A 16,197-nucleotide genomic window follows, 5' to 3' on the forward strand; every position below is an offset into this window, starting at 1 on the left:
AAATGGCATTCAGTATTACAAACAGCAATGAGAGAACCCGTAAAGGTTTTTGGCTGCTTGTCTTGGACAAACACAGAGACATTTAGTTGCTTATCCTGAGCAATAATTCAGAACCTTGCATCTGCAGAGCTGCTCTGCAAAATTCACAAGCATCTTTTGATTTCTGTTTTTTTAAAACACACACACACACATTTCCAGAACTTCCTGTCTACAGACAGGGCCGGATATTCTTCACATCCAGCCCATCTAAACAGCAATTTAGCTCAAGTAACTTCCTTTCCAATTGCAGAGTTAGAAAGAGTTAATGTGTAGGGAAATCAACACAAATGAAAGGAAAAGCTGTTTGAACTCTTGTTGGCAGCCTCCTTCCTCTCTTCTCACCATGCAAATACTCTTTTGTGTTTTCAGTTTGGAACTTGATTGTTTGAGTGTTTATATATTTTCCCAAGTAATGTGTGCTGATAATGCACTGGGAGCTCAATCCTTAACAGTAGTATTCACTATATCAGTTTAGATCAGTGTTTCACAAACTTGGGTCTTCAGCTGTTTTTGGACTACAACTCCCATCATCTCTAGCTAGCAGGACCAGTGGTCAGGGATGATGGAGACCCAAGTTTGGTTTGGATGCTTCTAAATTTCTAGCATAGCAATTCGTGGTCTTCTTGTGAATCACTGCTGTGCAAGGTTTGAAGAAGACTGTCTTGATAGCCTTCACTCTCTGCATTCCCATATCTAAAGGTGTCAAATGATAGGTAAACCTTATGTGGAGTTAAGCCTGAACTGGGTCTTAAATCTAACCTTAGATTGAGTTCTGGTAGTTAAGTTGCATAAAAGCTTTAATTTAACTTCAGAAAATGAATGCAAACAATTTTTCAAAATTCTCCAAATGTTTGCAGATTATTATTAATTTTTCAAAATAATTTCCTTTCAAATGGAACTGTACTAATATTCTCCTTCCTGCCAGACCACTTCAGCTTTCTCATATGCATGACTTCAGATATATATATATATACACGCTGATTCAAGGATTTCTGGTTTTGGTTTTGTTTAGATTGATCTAACACTCTCTGTCATACTTTGGACACATTACTTACAGCATTTTAGACACTGGATTCTTTTCCCATGTGCTAATGTTTCTTGTTGCAGTTACAAAGGTAGAGGAGAGTTCGGAGGGGGAGAAACTATATTGAAACCCCCCAGGGATGTTTCTTTCCTTCGTTTGGAGACTTCCTGTGTAGTCAACACCTGTGATCTCATGATCCAAAAATAGATTCAGCTGTGAGGCAGCGGGGTTGGGGGAGCTTTTCTGCAATTAATTCTATTGAAAAAGCCCTCCCCAAACAAGCAGGGACTCCAAGATGTGAAACCAGAATTTGCTGAACTGGAGTTGTGGGTGTGCCTTCAGCACTTACTAATGAGATCATGGAAGAAAGCAGGAAATCTGTGTCCGGTGCCAAAGAAAATATTCTTTCCTAATTTTTCTTATTAGAATTCCCCTCCCCCTTCCTGGAACAAGTGTGGAGATTCTTGCACTGACAAACTCTAAAACAGTGAATCAGACACAAGGGTTGCATATGTGCTTCTGTGAATTATGCAAAAATAGTGGCTGGGTCTGTTTTCCCCTGGCACCCCTCCCCCATTCCCTTTTCCTTTTATAGAATGTCTAATGGATTGTAAGCTCCCAGACAGGGATTGTGTTGTCTTTTAATACTTGTACAGTTCCTGGACGTGGGTGGCGCTGTGGGTTCAACCACAGAGCCTAGGACTTGCTGATCAGAAGGTCGGCAGTTCGAATCCCCAGCTCCTGCCAACCTAGCAGTTTGAAAGCACCTCAAAGTGCAAGTAGATAAATAGGTACCACTCCGGCGGGAAGGTAAACGGCGTTTCCGTGTGCTGCTCTGGTTTGCCAGAAGCGGCTTAGTCATGCTGGCCACATGACCCGGAAGCTGTATGCCGGCTCCCTCGGCCAGTAAAGCGAGATGAGCGCCACAACCCCAGAGTCAGTCACAACTGGACCTAATGGTCAGGGGTCCCTTTACCTTTACCTTTACAGTTCCTGGAAAATGTTAGGTCTTTCATAAATGATGTGTTGGGTCCAGACCTTCATCCTTCAGCTCCACTGAAATCAACGGAGCAGGTTAGTTGACGCTAACTTAAGAACCGCTAACTTAAGCTTGGATCCAACCGTAGAATAAAATATATCCACATGTGTAGTGTTGTCAAATGTGATAGATTTTTTGGAGGAACAGCATAGCTCTATACAGGTATTCAATTTGATCTTGAGGAGGGCTACATTGGGGTGGGCTACATCACATTCCTCCAGTGCTTTACCAAGTGCACTGGCTCCCAGTGGAGTACAGGGTCAGGTTTAAGGTGCTGGTTTTGACCTTTAAAGCCCTACGCGGCCTAGGACCCACGTACCTATGGGACCACCTCTCCTGGTATGCCCAACGGAAGACCTTAAGGTCCACAAATGACAACATTTTGGAGGTCCCATGTTGCAAGGTGGTTAGATTGGTCTCAACTAGGGCCAGGGCCTTTTCAGTACTGGCCCCGACTTGGTGGAACACTCTGTCATAAGAGACTAGGGCCCTGCAAAACTTGACATCTTTCCGCAGGGCCTGCAAGACAGAGCTGTTCTGCCTGGTCTTTGGTTTGGACTCCGTCTGACCCTTATGTTTCCCTCCCCTTATGGTTTTGATCTATGGGCTACTTGTAAAATGAGGCTGAATTTTAAATTGCATTTTAACCTGTATTTTAAATTGGTACCCCCCCATTATGTTTTTACTGTAATTTTACTGGTGTTAGCTGCCCTAACACCTCTGGCCAGGGAGGGTGGAGTATAAATAAAATTTATTATTGTTATTATTATTATTATTATTATTATTATTATTATTATTATTAATGTAGGGGGTTGGTTTGACAGGGAACTTTTGAGTTTCCAAGGTTCGTGATCTCAAGGAGAGTTCTAACAGTGCTCAGCTACACACAGTTAGAAGGTCTCTTTATATCTTCGTAGTAAAGACTGAAGAGAGGGAAAGTTGGGAGAGGAGAACAGTCCGCATGCATAGGGAATGGTTGAGTCTGAACCAGATACCTAGCTCCCTACACCTGTGATCAGGCTGAACACTTAAATAGGGCTCATAATATCTAACAGGGATATTTCATTACCTGCCATTCATTTTAATGAATGGGTAATTAAATTGTGTCTTTTTACAAAACCCAAGTGTGTAAGCTTTTTATTTTACCATTTTATTTTATCCTGTTCTTTTAAATCTATATCAAGGAATGTAAAAGGATGCTCATTGTTTCATCACAAAACTCTCTGAAGAAGCTGTTACTTTATCTTTAGTTGTCTTTTGAACTTCCTCTCTCCGGATGTTCATAGCTGTCAGCTTGTTTGATCTTATCAAAAAATGTAAGTTTAAAAAAAACCCTGTTGCATTTTGTCCAGGAAATGTCTCTTCTCGGTATACAGTTTTTTAATGTTTGTGTTGCTGGATTTCTTTGAGCTGCCTAGATGTATTTTTGCACAAGTAAGGTTTGAGGTAGAAAATATATTTAAAGTTAAGTAAACACATTCAGGTGTTCAACACTAGTTCACATGTATTTCTTCAAGCCACACCATTGAGTGACAAACTAGCTTGTTTTTCTTCCAAGGTTTTAGTTCCTGACCCTTCTCAGGTGTTGAGTCTCCCTGGTCAGTTGAGGAGTATTAAGTGTCAGGCTGAAGCCCACATGTATTAAGGAAATGATCATCCTTTCATGAGATGAACAAAACAATAGGAGAAGGAGAGCAAAGCAGACTTAGATAAGTGTATATAGGGATCTAGAAATCTGTTTTACCTTGAGTTAGACCAATGTTTCCCAAACTTGGGTCTCCAGTGGTTTTCAGACTACAATTCCCATCATCCCTGACCACTGGTCTTGCTAGCTAGAGACCCTATCGGCCTGTGGACTGCCTCGCCAGAGTGGTACATGCTCTAGTTATCTCCCGCTTGGCCTACTGCAATGTGCTCTACATGGGGCTACTTTTGAAGGTGATCTGGAAACTACAACTAATCCAGAACGCGGCAGCCAGACTGGTGACTGGGAGCTGCCGCCGAGACCATACAACACTGGTCTTGAAAGACCTACATTGGCTCCCAGTACGTTTCCGAGCACAATTCAAAGTGTTGGTGCTGACCTTTAAAGCCCTAAACGGCCTCGGTCCAGTATATCTGAAGGAGCGTCTCCACCCCCATCATTCCACCTGGACACTGAGGTCCAGCACCGAGGGCCTTCTGGCAGTTCCCTCACTTCAAGAAGCCAAGTTACAGGGAACCGGGCAGAGGGCCTTCTCGGTAGTGGCACCCGCCCTGTGGAATGCCCTCCCACCAGATGTCAAAGAGAACAACAACTACCAGACTTTTAGAAGACATCTGAAGGCAGCCCTGTTTAGGGAAGCTTTTAATGTTTGATGTATTACAGTGGCTGGGGAAGCTCAGCCAGATGGGCGGGGTATAAATAAATTATTATTATTATTATTATTATTATTATTATTATTATTATTATTATTGGAGTTACCAGTGTTTGGGAAACACTGAGTTAGAGCATTGGTCCACCTAGCTGTCTATCCCAGAAATGGGTAATCAGTGGCCTTCCACAAGTTCTTGGACTCCAACTTCCATTAGCCCCTGCCAACAACATTTAGAGGGCCACAGGTTTTTCACTGACTGGCAGCAGCCCTCTGTGGTTTCAGAAACACGTTTTCCCTCGTCCTACCTGGAGATTCCAGGGATCTTTTGCATGCAGAGCTCCTGCTGTACCACCTTGCTACAGCCCTTTGCCAAATATAAACAGTGCAGGTGTTTTTGGGAAACCCTGGTGTAGTTCTGGTGTTCTCCACAGCTATTTCAACACATCCTGTTGCCTTCAGACCAAGGGCAGCACAACACATTTCACCTATGGCTGTAGTGCACAGTCTGAAGGATGCAGCTGAGGATTCCTCAAAATGATGCAGATAATTCTAGGTTATTTGCTATTGCAAGGGATCCAGGCAAAGACCTTTCAGATGGCTTGAGAGTGAAAACATAGTATTTTCACATTTTCAGACAGCTAGCAATGTAAAATGAACATGTTGTTCCAAGGCTTCCTTCTGTTTGAATGAATGATTGATTAAATTTTTTTTTAAATGATATTTATTGGAAAAAAGGTTGTTGTTTTTTTAAAAAAATAAAAAAATTACACACACACCAAGAAAAAACAAGACAGAAAAAAATAAAAAATAAAACCATCATTCTCAAAATTCAAATTCATCATTCTTAAATTTAGACCCCACTCTTCCTTCAAGTAATTTAGGACAGAATCTGTGGTTCTTTCCTCCCTCCATTTTATCTTCACCTGTATGGTACATTCCGTTGAGAAAATTGGTCTAGTTACAAGATTACCCACTGAAGTGCTTGGATTAACTAGGAGTTTGAACCTCCTGGGTTTTCCCAGTCTTGGTTCAACACTGTACCAACTTTGTGACATACAGAGAGAATCCCTTATTTGAAATTTTCCATTAAATGCTGTTGTTATTATTTGAAAACAAAGCAAACGTGCTTCAGAAATATAAAGTTTTAATGCCTGGTTAGGTTTTTTTAATTAATCTAGTGCTATTTGATCCTCATGGATGCTCCGCCATGAGTGCTTTGAGTTGTTTTGAGCACAGTAAGCTGTCTTAGGGGACACGGGTGGCACTGTAGGTTAAACCATGAGTCTAGGACTTGCCGATCAGAAGGTCGGCGGTTCGAATTCCCGCAACGGGGTGAGCTCCTGTTGCTCGGTCCCTGCTCCTGTCAACCTAGAAGTTCGAAAGCACGTCAAAGTGCAAGTAGATAAATAGGTACCACTCCAGCGGGAAGGTAAACGGCGTTTCCGTGCGCTGCTCTGGTTCACCAGAAGTGGCTTAGTCATGCTGGCCACATGACCTGGAAGCTGTATGCCGGCTCCCTCGGCCAATAAAGAGAGATGAGCGCCGCAACCCCAGAGTCAGTTATGACTGGACCTAATGGTCAGGGGTCCCTTTACCTTTACCTTTTAAACTGTCTTATTCCAGGTTAGACAATTTGCCCATCAGGTCCAGTATTGTCTACTCTCCAAGATCATAGCAGAAGTCTTCTCCAATACTGTTACCACGACCTTTTTTAAAAAACTAGAATCTGGGAATCAAAGCTGGGACGCTTTCCATGCAAAGTGTCAGCTCCCCCACTGAGTTATGGTCACTCTTTTTTACTCGTTGGCCCCAAATGGTGCTGTTTGTACAAGATCCATAGTTTGACTTTGTTTGTATAATCCGGTGGCCTTGATCCCAGTACGCGCAACAGAACAAGATTTGATTCTAAACCATGGGTAGGCAAACTAAAGCTTGGGGGCCGGATCTGGCCCAATCGCCTTCTAAATCCGGCCCGCAGATGGTCCAGGAATCAGCGTGTTTTTACATGAGTAGAATGTGTGCTTTTATTTAAAATGCATTTCTGGGTTATTTGTGGGGCATTCTCCCCCCCCAAAAAAAACATAGTCTGGCCCCCCACAAGGTCTGAGGGACAGTGGACCGGCCCCCTGCTGAAAAAGTTTGCTGACCCCTGTTCTAAACTGTCCTAGGCAGTGCGCATGCGTATAACTTACAGAGGTTTGTGTTCTTCAGCGATACATTTTTCTGCAGCATTCTTTCAATTAAAATCCGGATCATGTTCTCCTAAGGTAACCATAGCTCTGTTAAACTACTGAGAATATAAATGAAAATACTAGATGAGAAGAAATGTGGGAGTTTAGGTTAAAGCAAAACCAAACATCATATTAGTACATCCATGGAAAACCACAGCAGGCTGTTGGATGGCGATCAGCCTAACTGATAGGCCCTGAGAAGATTATATGGAGGCATTTTCTAAAACTGCTCAGATGGTCTTTTAATTTCTGAAAATAGGAGGCCTTTGGATGTGAGGAGTGAGTATATTCAGCTACATCCTTTTTAGGTTTTGCTCAAACCAAAACTGCTCACTTTTAATAATGATTAAGCCTTAGATACGGGACGCAGGTGGCGCTGTGGGTTAAACCACAGAGCCTAGGACTTGCCAATCAGAAGGTTGGCGGTTTGAATCTCCACGACGGGGTGAGCTCCCGTTGCTCGGTCCCTTTTCCTGCCAACCTAGCAGTTCAAAAGCATGTCAAAGTGCAAGTAGATAAATAGGTACCGCTCTGGCGGGAAGGTAAATGGCATTTCTGTGCGCTGCTCTGGTTGGCCAGAAGTGGCTTAGTCATGCTGGCCACATGACCCGGAAGCTGTATGCCGGCTCCCTCGGCCAGTAAAGTGAGATGAGCGCTGCAACCCCAGAGTCGGCCACGACTGGACCTAATGGTTAGGGGTCCCTTTACTTTTACTTTTAAGCCTTAGATAATGAGTCCATTTGTTGGTGAAACACACTTAGAAAATAACTGGGTTGGTGTGCAAGCTTCCTGTCCTGACCATACGCAGGAGCCCTTGGGACCTGATGGATACCTGAGGGTGGCTTAGTTAGGGAGGGAGTTGCAGACCACTGGTCCATCACTGAGTGTCAGCGGGAGGTGTTGGAGACAAATTAAGGGGACATACTTTCCCTCATGCTCTTGATAGCTAAGTTTTGCAGTCAACTTTGCAAAGGAAAAGTAAGCTAAGCTAGCTGCACTGTGATCTTATTGTGGTCATTTAACCACTTAGTAACCATTTTGCAACCTGGAATACCTTTCAATGATGCTATGTTTTTCTTCTTCTCTGTGACTGTTATAGAAACTGTAACTAAATTCCTGTTGAGAGCAACAAATTCGCAATCTGAGATCTTGTCCAAATAAATGTAACTATGCTTCTTTACCGTTAGGTAGTTAGTCGGTATTATATCTAATCTTATATTTGTTTGTTTGTGTAACTAGATTTATATACTGCTTAATCAACAACCAAAAACTCTAATCAGTTTATGTAAAATAGCATAAAATATTAATTGAAAATACAGTTAAAACAAATGTAAAAAAGCGGTTTAAGAAACAAGCATACATAATAACATTGCATGTTAAAATTACATGTGTGGGGTTTGCCTAAACAAATAAAATTTTAGCACATGTTGAAAGCAATACAGCAAAGGCACTTGCCTAATATTAGTATTTTTATATATTACTGGATATTCAAGTCTTATTGTGAGGTCTGTTGATTGACTCGGTTAAATCCCACTGATTTCATTGGGAAGAAAGTGCATCTAACTTTGTCTGGATACAGCCCAATGTTTTCTTCTCTCTGCCGCAGTTTCGTGTACTGAAGCATTTCCTCGCTTTCCCCTCTTTTTCAGGATGAGATGGGCATTGCTTGCGAGTTGCTGGAGCCAGACTCTGACTTTCTGAAGTGCAGCGTGGGCTTCCCCTTCATGAGATCAAAGTCAAAGGTAAAGAGTTATGGTTTTCAGTAGCTGTGAGCGTCTCTGTGTAACAAGCAGACCTTTGGGTCTCTGACTGCTTTGCAAACACAGCATGGCTTTGCACCTTGACCACAGAGGTGCTGTGGTCACCATTCAGCTCTCGGTGTGAAGTGCTCCTGGTCTTTCCTCACCAAACAAAGTTCAATGGTCAGGCTGTGGTGGCTGTTCGTAGCCACAGAGCCCTAATGGAAGCTGACTGGGACTTCTAATGTGAGTTCTTTTTAGCGGCCAGAAAATAATGCTATGAAGCTTCCTTGGCTGACATTTGGAGGAGAGCAGTCCACCATTTCTGTCCTTAGCTGCCCTGCTTTATCATGTATTGTCTCCTGCTATTCAAAGTATGTAATGTTCAGATACATGCTATGCAACGCAGAGCCAATGAAAATAAATGGTGGTGTTATTTTTTCATTCTGAGTTTTTATTTGTCATATTTTTTCAGTTAGCTAGTGGGCCTATAGCCTTTCATTCCAACAGTGCTGCTGGGTGTTTCAAAGCTAGATTTTCTGTGTACAACCAGTGAAGCCAATTGCCAAATCTATTTTGAATTCTTCAGTTTTTAGTTATTTCCTGTTCCTTGCTGTTCCCAGTTTCTTGAACTTGGGAGGGGAGCTCCTGTCATGGGACAGCAATGTGTTTACTCACATTTGATGGCATGCTCTGGTACAGATCCGAGAGGGGCCATACTTCCTATGTTGGATATCAGTTCCTGTCTGTACTTGCATATGTGAGTAATGCATGCAGGTGACGTTGATTATGTATAGAAAAACAACTATGGCTCTTTACCTATGAAAGCTTTAGGCATTTCAAATGGTGCTCAATGTATGCATTTTAGAGAGATGGCAGCAATGTCACGGAAGAAATGTATTTAATTCCAATATGGTTCATATCCAGAACAAGATCCACAAAGTGCTAAACACTGTTTTCTTTACCCTTCCTAGTATGAGTTCAGCGTCATCTTTGATACTAGTCATTTGTCTGGGGAAGAGGACATTCTCTCATTCCTTGTCACTGCTCAGAGGTAAAGTATATTTCACTTTTAATCTTCAGGCAGATAGACGCAGGAAAAGGATGGGATGGTTTTATGGAGAGAGAGAAAAAACTGGCATGGGACTGAAACAGACTGACTTGTTCATCCTTAGCTAGATATGGACATATTTGGAGGAAAATATTTATTGAATGCTGGCACAAATTCCTTCCTTTTCTTTCATTTTTTAAAAAATGCACAATGGTTAATGTTTTAGCATGCTATTTGCAGAGAGGCCAAGATTTAAATACTGGTATGTGCGTAGATGATAAGAATATTCAGAAATATTCAGGATGCAGGCAAGAGTCCTGGAAGGATTAAAACCAGTGTATAACAAAGAATCTTTGCTCTCCTTTTAAGGAAGAACATAAATGGTCAGTGATGTAATATAATTTAGCGTCTCAAGTGACTGAGACAGTCCATTCCCACGTTGCTCATTTCTTGAATGTAGCCTTGAATGCTTTTAAAATGGGCCGTTTATTTCGCTTTCCTGGTGCTGTGGGAAGTTGCATCCGTGGTCTGTCTCCACTGTGGATCCTTTTTTTATTCTGGATATGAGTTGTGCACCACTCGCAACCCTGCAATTTTTGTGGTGGTTTTACATGGCATTTTGGTTTTTTGTGTTCAAAGCACAGGTTTTCTCACAGCCATTTGCTGATTTCCTGGTGAGAGGTTATCCCTGTCATTACCACGTTCATTACTAAAACTCTCTGCTTAGACCAGTGAGGGAAAACACAGAACACGATTTCATACATGATTTATAAAGATCTGCACGTTTGTGGTGCCAAGGGATTGTGACATTAAACCTGATAATAGCTCATAAAGAATAACTTGATGCGTTGGCTTAACCTCTCCCTGTTCTGTAATGACCTAAGATACAGCACAAAAAAGGCGGTCAAAATGGCGGCATTCCATGGAGGGAGGAATTGGGAGGCTTGGGGACACCTCAAGTCTTGCAAATGTAGAAACAATATTGGGGGGAGGGGGTTAAGGGGAAGAAACCAAAGAGACTGAACTCGCTTGGTGGTCATGGAACATAGGCTGACAGTCGAAAGGGGCTATTGGGAAATTGGGGGGGGGGATTCCACAGATATGGAATGCAATATCCTGAGATATTGCAATACCCCGAGAACATGGCTAGCTGACAGGTCCCCTGGCTAGGACTGCTCCATACAGCAGTGGCTTGTGCTTTTGAATAACTTCATACAATCCTATTTGTGCAGGGACAGACTAGCCACTTTTGCAAAGAAAATACACAATTTACATGCTATATTTCTGTTTTTGAAAAATAAAATCCTGTGTCTCATCAGCAACACAGTCCAAAATGTCTGGCGGTCATGAGGTTGGAAAAGGCCTCTCTGGGATGCTGAGGTTGTGCAAGAGCTCCCATATTTACTCAGCAGCTTGTCACTGATTCCCCCGACTATTATCCTCTGTGTGGATAATAATAAAAAACAATACAATCTGAGGAATAAAGTTGCAAGTAGCCTTGACCGTCTGGTGTGTTGAGCTCACTCATGGCATTCATTGGCAGCGCGGATCTTGTTCCACACACCTGGTATTTCTGAAGAGTTACTTTCTTCCCCTTTTAGCAACCAGTGGCTCTTTTCTCTCATCTCCCGCTGTTCTGTGTGGGGGCTGTGTGTGTGTTTTAAGCAGAGGATCAAGGGTTGTTATGTTAGATGCAAGCGTGGGATTGTGCCCTTTCATGCATCTAACATACAGCACAAAAAAGGCATTATTCCTTTTCCAAGCACCAATCTAAACTGACCGAGAAGCATCCTTTCCAATCTCTCTAGGTATGGAGATTAGTCAACACAGCCACATTTGTGCATGATGAATAATCAATGACCCTGCCTGGCTAGGGACCACTTTGAGATGGTGCAACTTATCTTTGTTGTATGTCGTGGCAAGATCCAGAGAACCTTGAAGCTGGGATAGGTTTACTCATTCCATTCTTGCATCCACTAAATTTAATTTTTCAGCCACGACTGCAAAAAAACCCACAACTTATTTTCTGGCACTCCAGTGAAATATCCAATTGGATCCAAGCCAGCAAGCCGACAGCTTTTATTTGATGTTGATGGCCCATATACAGGGGGCTTTTTGGCCTCCCCCTATCCTGATTTGAAAGTCCTCATGAGGCTGCTGAGCCGCATGTTTTTCTGCCCCCGAGGATATCCTGATGTCTGCTAGGAGAGCATTCAGGCCAGCTCTCAGTCTGACTATAGATCCCTCGTAATGGCTGTATAGGGATTTGATAAAGAGAGTGCTGAAAACTATAATGCACAGTGCACACTTCCCATAATTATAAGCCACAAAGAAGCAAAGCCCATCTGCGATTAGCCGCAGGAAATAGTTAAACTCACACGGGAATAAACAGCTCAGCTTCATGAACTTTGGCTCTTAGAACCCACCGCTTCTAAAGCATAGGCTTCTGCTTCTGCTTTTTGATGATGTTAGATGTGATGTTAGATGCATGAAAGGGCACAATCCCACGCTTGCATCTAACATAACAACCCTTGATCCTCTGCTTAAAACACACACACAGCGCCCACACAGAACAGTGGGAGATGAGAGAAAAGAGCCACTGGTTGCTAAAAGGGGAAAAAAGTAACTCTTCAGAAATACCAGGTGTGTGGAACAAGATCCGCGCTGCCAATGAATACCATGAGTGAGCTCAACACACCAGACGGTCAAGGCTACTTGCAACTTTATTCCTCAGATTGTATTGTTTTTTATTATTATCCACACAGAGGATAATAGTCGGGGGGATCAGTGACAAGCTGCTGAGTAAATATGGGAGCTCTTGCACAACCTCAGCATCCCAGAGAGGCCTTTTCCAACCTCATGACCGCCAGACATTTTGGACTGTGTTGCTGATGAGACACAGGATTTCCCCCCCAAAAAACAGAAATATAGCATGTAAATTGTGTATTTTCTTTGCAAAAGTGGCTAGTATGTCCCTGCACAAATAGGATTGTATGAAGTTATTCAAAAGCACAAGACATTACTGTATGGAGCGGTCCTAGCCAAGGGGCCTGTCAGCTAGCCATGTTCTATCTCAGGATATTGCATTCCATATCTGTGAACCCCCCCTCCAATTTCCCAACAGCCCCTTTCAACTGTCAGCCTATGTTCCATGGCCATCAAGCATGTTCAGTCTCTTTTGGTTTCCTCCCCTTAACCCCTCCCCCCAATATTATTTCTACATTTGCAAGACTTGAGGTGTTCCCAAGTCTGCCAATTCCTCCCTCCATGGAATGCCGCCATTTTGACTCCGTAAGAAAATGGATTTGCCTTTAGCTTATAGCAGGGATGTCCAACAGCTCGGTCACGGTCTACTGGTAGATCCCCACAAGGTTTTGGTAGATTGTGGTCGATCTCTGGCTCACTTTCCTTAGCATCGCTAAAACTGACTCCTGCCACACCTCACCACCCCGCCCTCCATTGTTGTATGTCCCTTGCCTTTAACCCCCCCAAAAAGCTTTTTTTTAACTCCTATTTTTTTTTCTCCTCCCTAAAGAAAGCTGAACGACTTTGAGCTGAACCCTATAGAGGTAGATCACAGCTAGTCTTTAATTCTGAAAGTAGTAGATTGCAGTCTCTTGGGAGTTGGCCACCCCTGGCGTATAGGATACTTTTACAGAGGTTCTGTCTGTTAACTACATTTCTAAGCCCCATAATTTCTTTTAAGCCCAGCAAGGACCTTCTTCCTATTTTCTCCTGCAGAATAGTGAATGCTCCCCCATATTCTAGGTTCTAACACAGCAGAACTAGAACCAGTTTATACCTTGAGAAGAATCAAGTGATTCAAAGCTTAAAACAGTATCACTTCAGACTTCAGGTAGGGTAACTGCATTTTTGAACGCTCCCCATGGAGTCCGTTCTTGCACATAGGAAACTGACATGTCAGGTAAAATAAATGGATGAAACTCTTCATTACATATCTGCTTTGTAGATTTAAGGAGGTTTCTGGTTTTTTTAAGTGAACATTTACATATTCATATATACAGCCACTCACCCTCAGCTTGTGACTCCTTCATTATCCTTGATAGTCTTTATATTTTATTTATTTTAAAATTACATTTATATCTTGCCTTTCCCCCAAAGAGCACAAGCTGACATACACATGAATTTTCTCCTCTCCATTTTATCTCCACAACAACCCTCTGATGTCAGTTAGGCTAAGAGACAGTGACAGCAAATTTTCATGGCTGAGTGAGAATTTGAACCCAGATCTCCTGGGTCCTGTGGGAGATCTCATCCAGGAGGGTTCATAGAATCACAGAATTGTAGAGTTGGAAGCAACTGAGATATATGAACATCAAAACTAGACTCAAGGCATTCCTTTGGTCGGTTGTGTATTGCAAAAATAATTTGCACAGCTAGCTTGATTCTCGTGTTTTTGACACAGTGGGAACCTGGAACACAACCTCCATGACAACTCTCTCATCCTGTCTGTTCCCCTGATGCATGAAGTGGACTCATCCATCACTGGGTAAGTAGCAGGTCATCAAATGAGCATGTGCACGCGCACAAAAATCCTTATATTATTTTAAGCATCTCTTCTGGGAGGAAAAAAAAATACATTCTTTTCCTTGTTTACAAGTAAAGCTGGGGGCAGAATGCCTCTTTCCTCTGTACTAACTTCCCAGACTCTGAAAGCAGGACATGATGATAGGATTGTGCGTCTGTGTATTTTGCTTCAATTTTTGTTGCTCTTCCTCAGTGCAGAAACATTAGGCATTAATTATGGCACTGTAAACCACCTAAAAGAAGAAGAAAGACATTATTTCTGAGGTCAAATCAAATGTTTTGGTTCAGGCCCACTAGACCAAAGGTTAGGGTCAAATGTTCTGGGATAGTACAGGTCACAAGGAGGTCTTGCTCTGAGCCTTTCTGTTTTATTTCACAGTCAGAATTCTGTTTATGCTTTCCCTTTTTTTGTAGGCACTCAAAGAGAAATAGATAATTTAAAATGGCTATTTAGAAGGGGAGGCTATTTGTGCAAGAGAAATACAAAATGGGCCATTTTGGGGGACTCAAATATGACCTCCTCTTTCTCTCATTCAGAGTGGTCTCTCCCGGTTCTTTTGTTTATGGGGAGTCTGTGCCAGCATCTCAATTTATTCAGCTGGAAGATCTGGAGTGTCATTTTCAGGAGCTCAACGTCACACTTCAGGTAAGAATTAAGCACAAGGTATGTTTGTATTTGTGTGGGCTTTTCGTTGTGACTGGTTTTCCTATCAACAGTTCAGCATGCAAAGCCTTCCTGGCTTTATGGAGAAAGCTGCTAAGCTCTAAAAGATTTAGAATCCTATCTTCTGGCTAATCATTAGAGAAACCTATGGATTTTCTGTGGTGCTGCCGTACCCTCTGAATTACTCATTTGTTCAGCAGTGGGCAGCCATGGGGCACTGCTCACTGACAGAGATCCTCGCCAGTGGAGACCAGTGAATCCAAGCCAGTGTGGAGGAAGAGATTCTTCCTCCTCATTTAAAACCTCTGCCAGGATGGTAGATATGGGTTTTGTGTTGCTCTGAAAGTTCCTTCCAGCCCAAGTTGAGCACTGTTAAATTTCATAGTAATAATAATTTAACAACAACAACAACAACATATTATTTATACCCTGCCCATCTGGCTGGGTTTCCCCAGCCACTCTGGGCAGCTCCAAAGGTAAAGGGTAAAGGGACCCCTGACCATTAGGTCCAGTCGTGGCCGACTCTGGGGTTGCGGCGCTCATCTCGCTTTATTGGCCGAGGGAGCCGGAGTACAGCTTCCAGGTCATGTGGCCAGCATGACTAAGCCGCTTCTGGCGAACCCGAGCAGCATACGGGAACGCCATTTACCTTCCCGCCGGAGCGGTACCTATTTATCTACTTGCACTTTCACGTGCTTTTGAACTGCTAGGTTGGCAGGAGCAGGGACTGAGCGACGGGAGCTCACCCCGTTGCGGGGATTCAAACCGCCAACCTTCTGATCGGCAAGTCCTAGGCTCTGTGGTTTAACCCACAGCGCCACCCGCGTCCCAAACGGCTCCAAACAGAATATTAAAAACAAGATAAAACATCAAACATTAAAAACTTCCCTAAACAGGGCTGCCTTCAGATGTCTTCTAAAAGTCAGATAGTTGTTTATTTCCTTGACATCTGATGGGAGGGCGTTCCACAGGGCAGGTGCCACTACTGAGAAGGCCCTCTGCCTGGTTCCACTGTTTTCAGAGGGAGAGATCTGAGCATGTGACTAAGTATCCCCAGAGGATTTTAAAAAGAACATAACTTTGGTTGGATTATGATTATCCTGATTACGAAGAACATTTCCCAGATCCCAAAGGTTGCCTGAGCAAGTCCCTCTTTGCCCTTCGTTTCCCATCCAAACTAATCTTGGGTCCTTGCAGTGTGATAAAGTCTTTTTAGTCACTAGCTGGAACTGCAGAGTGACAGATGGCACAATGACGGGAACTTGCAACTAGTAATATTTCATGCATGCCTATTTTTACCCTTTCCTCTTAAACACAATGCTTTAAAAAGAAAAAAGAAAAAAGAGTAACACATGCCTTCCCAGTATGGGGAAGTTACTAGTTCACACCAGTTAATTCCTTACTGGCTGCTATTCAGTTGTTTGCTGGGAAAGAATGGGAAAAAGTGTGTTCTCCCTTGGATTCCAGGACATTAAATATCCTGTGAACCATGCTGCTAACTTAGG

General features: G+C 42.8%; 1 protein-coding gene across 1 annotated transcript in view; it reads left to right on the forward strand.

The window, feature by feature from the left end:
- Window positions 1–16,197, forward strand: part of ITGA9 (integrin subunit alpha 9) — a 227,546-nt gene that overhangs the window by 165,874 nt on the left and 45,475 nt on the right. Inside the window, 4 exon segments of the mRNA XM_053359512.1 lie at window positions 8,340–8,432; window positions 9,404–9,483; window positions 13,907–13,990; window positions 14,566–14,674. Coding sequence (XP_053215487.1) covers window positions 8,340–8,432; window positions 9,404–9,483; window positions 13,907–13,990; window positions 14,566–14,674 — 366 coding nt within the window.

Source organism: Podarcis raffonei, chromosome 12, assembly GCF_027172205.1.
Source record: "Podarcis raffonei isolate rPodRaf1 chromosome 12, rPodRaf1.pri, whole genome shotgun sequence".
Taxonomy (NCBI): Eukaryota; Metazoa; Chordata; class Lepidosauria; order Squamata; family Lacertidae; genus Podarcis; species Podarcis raffonei.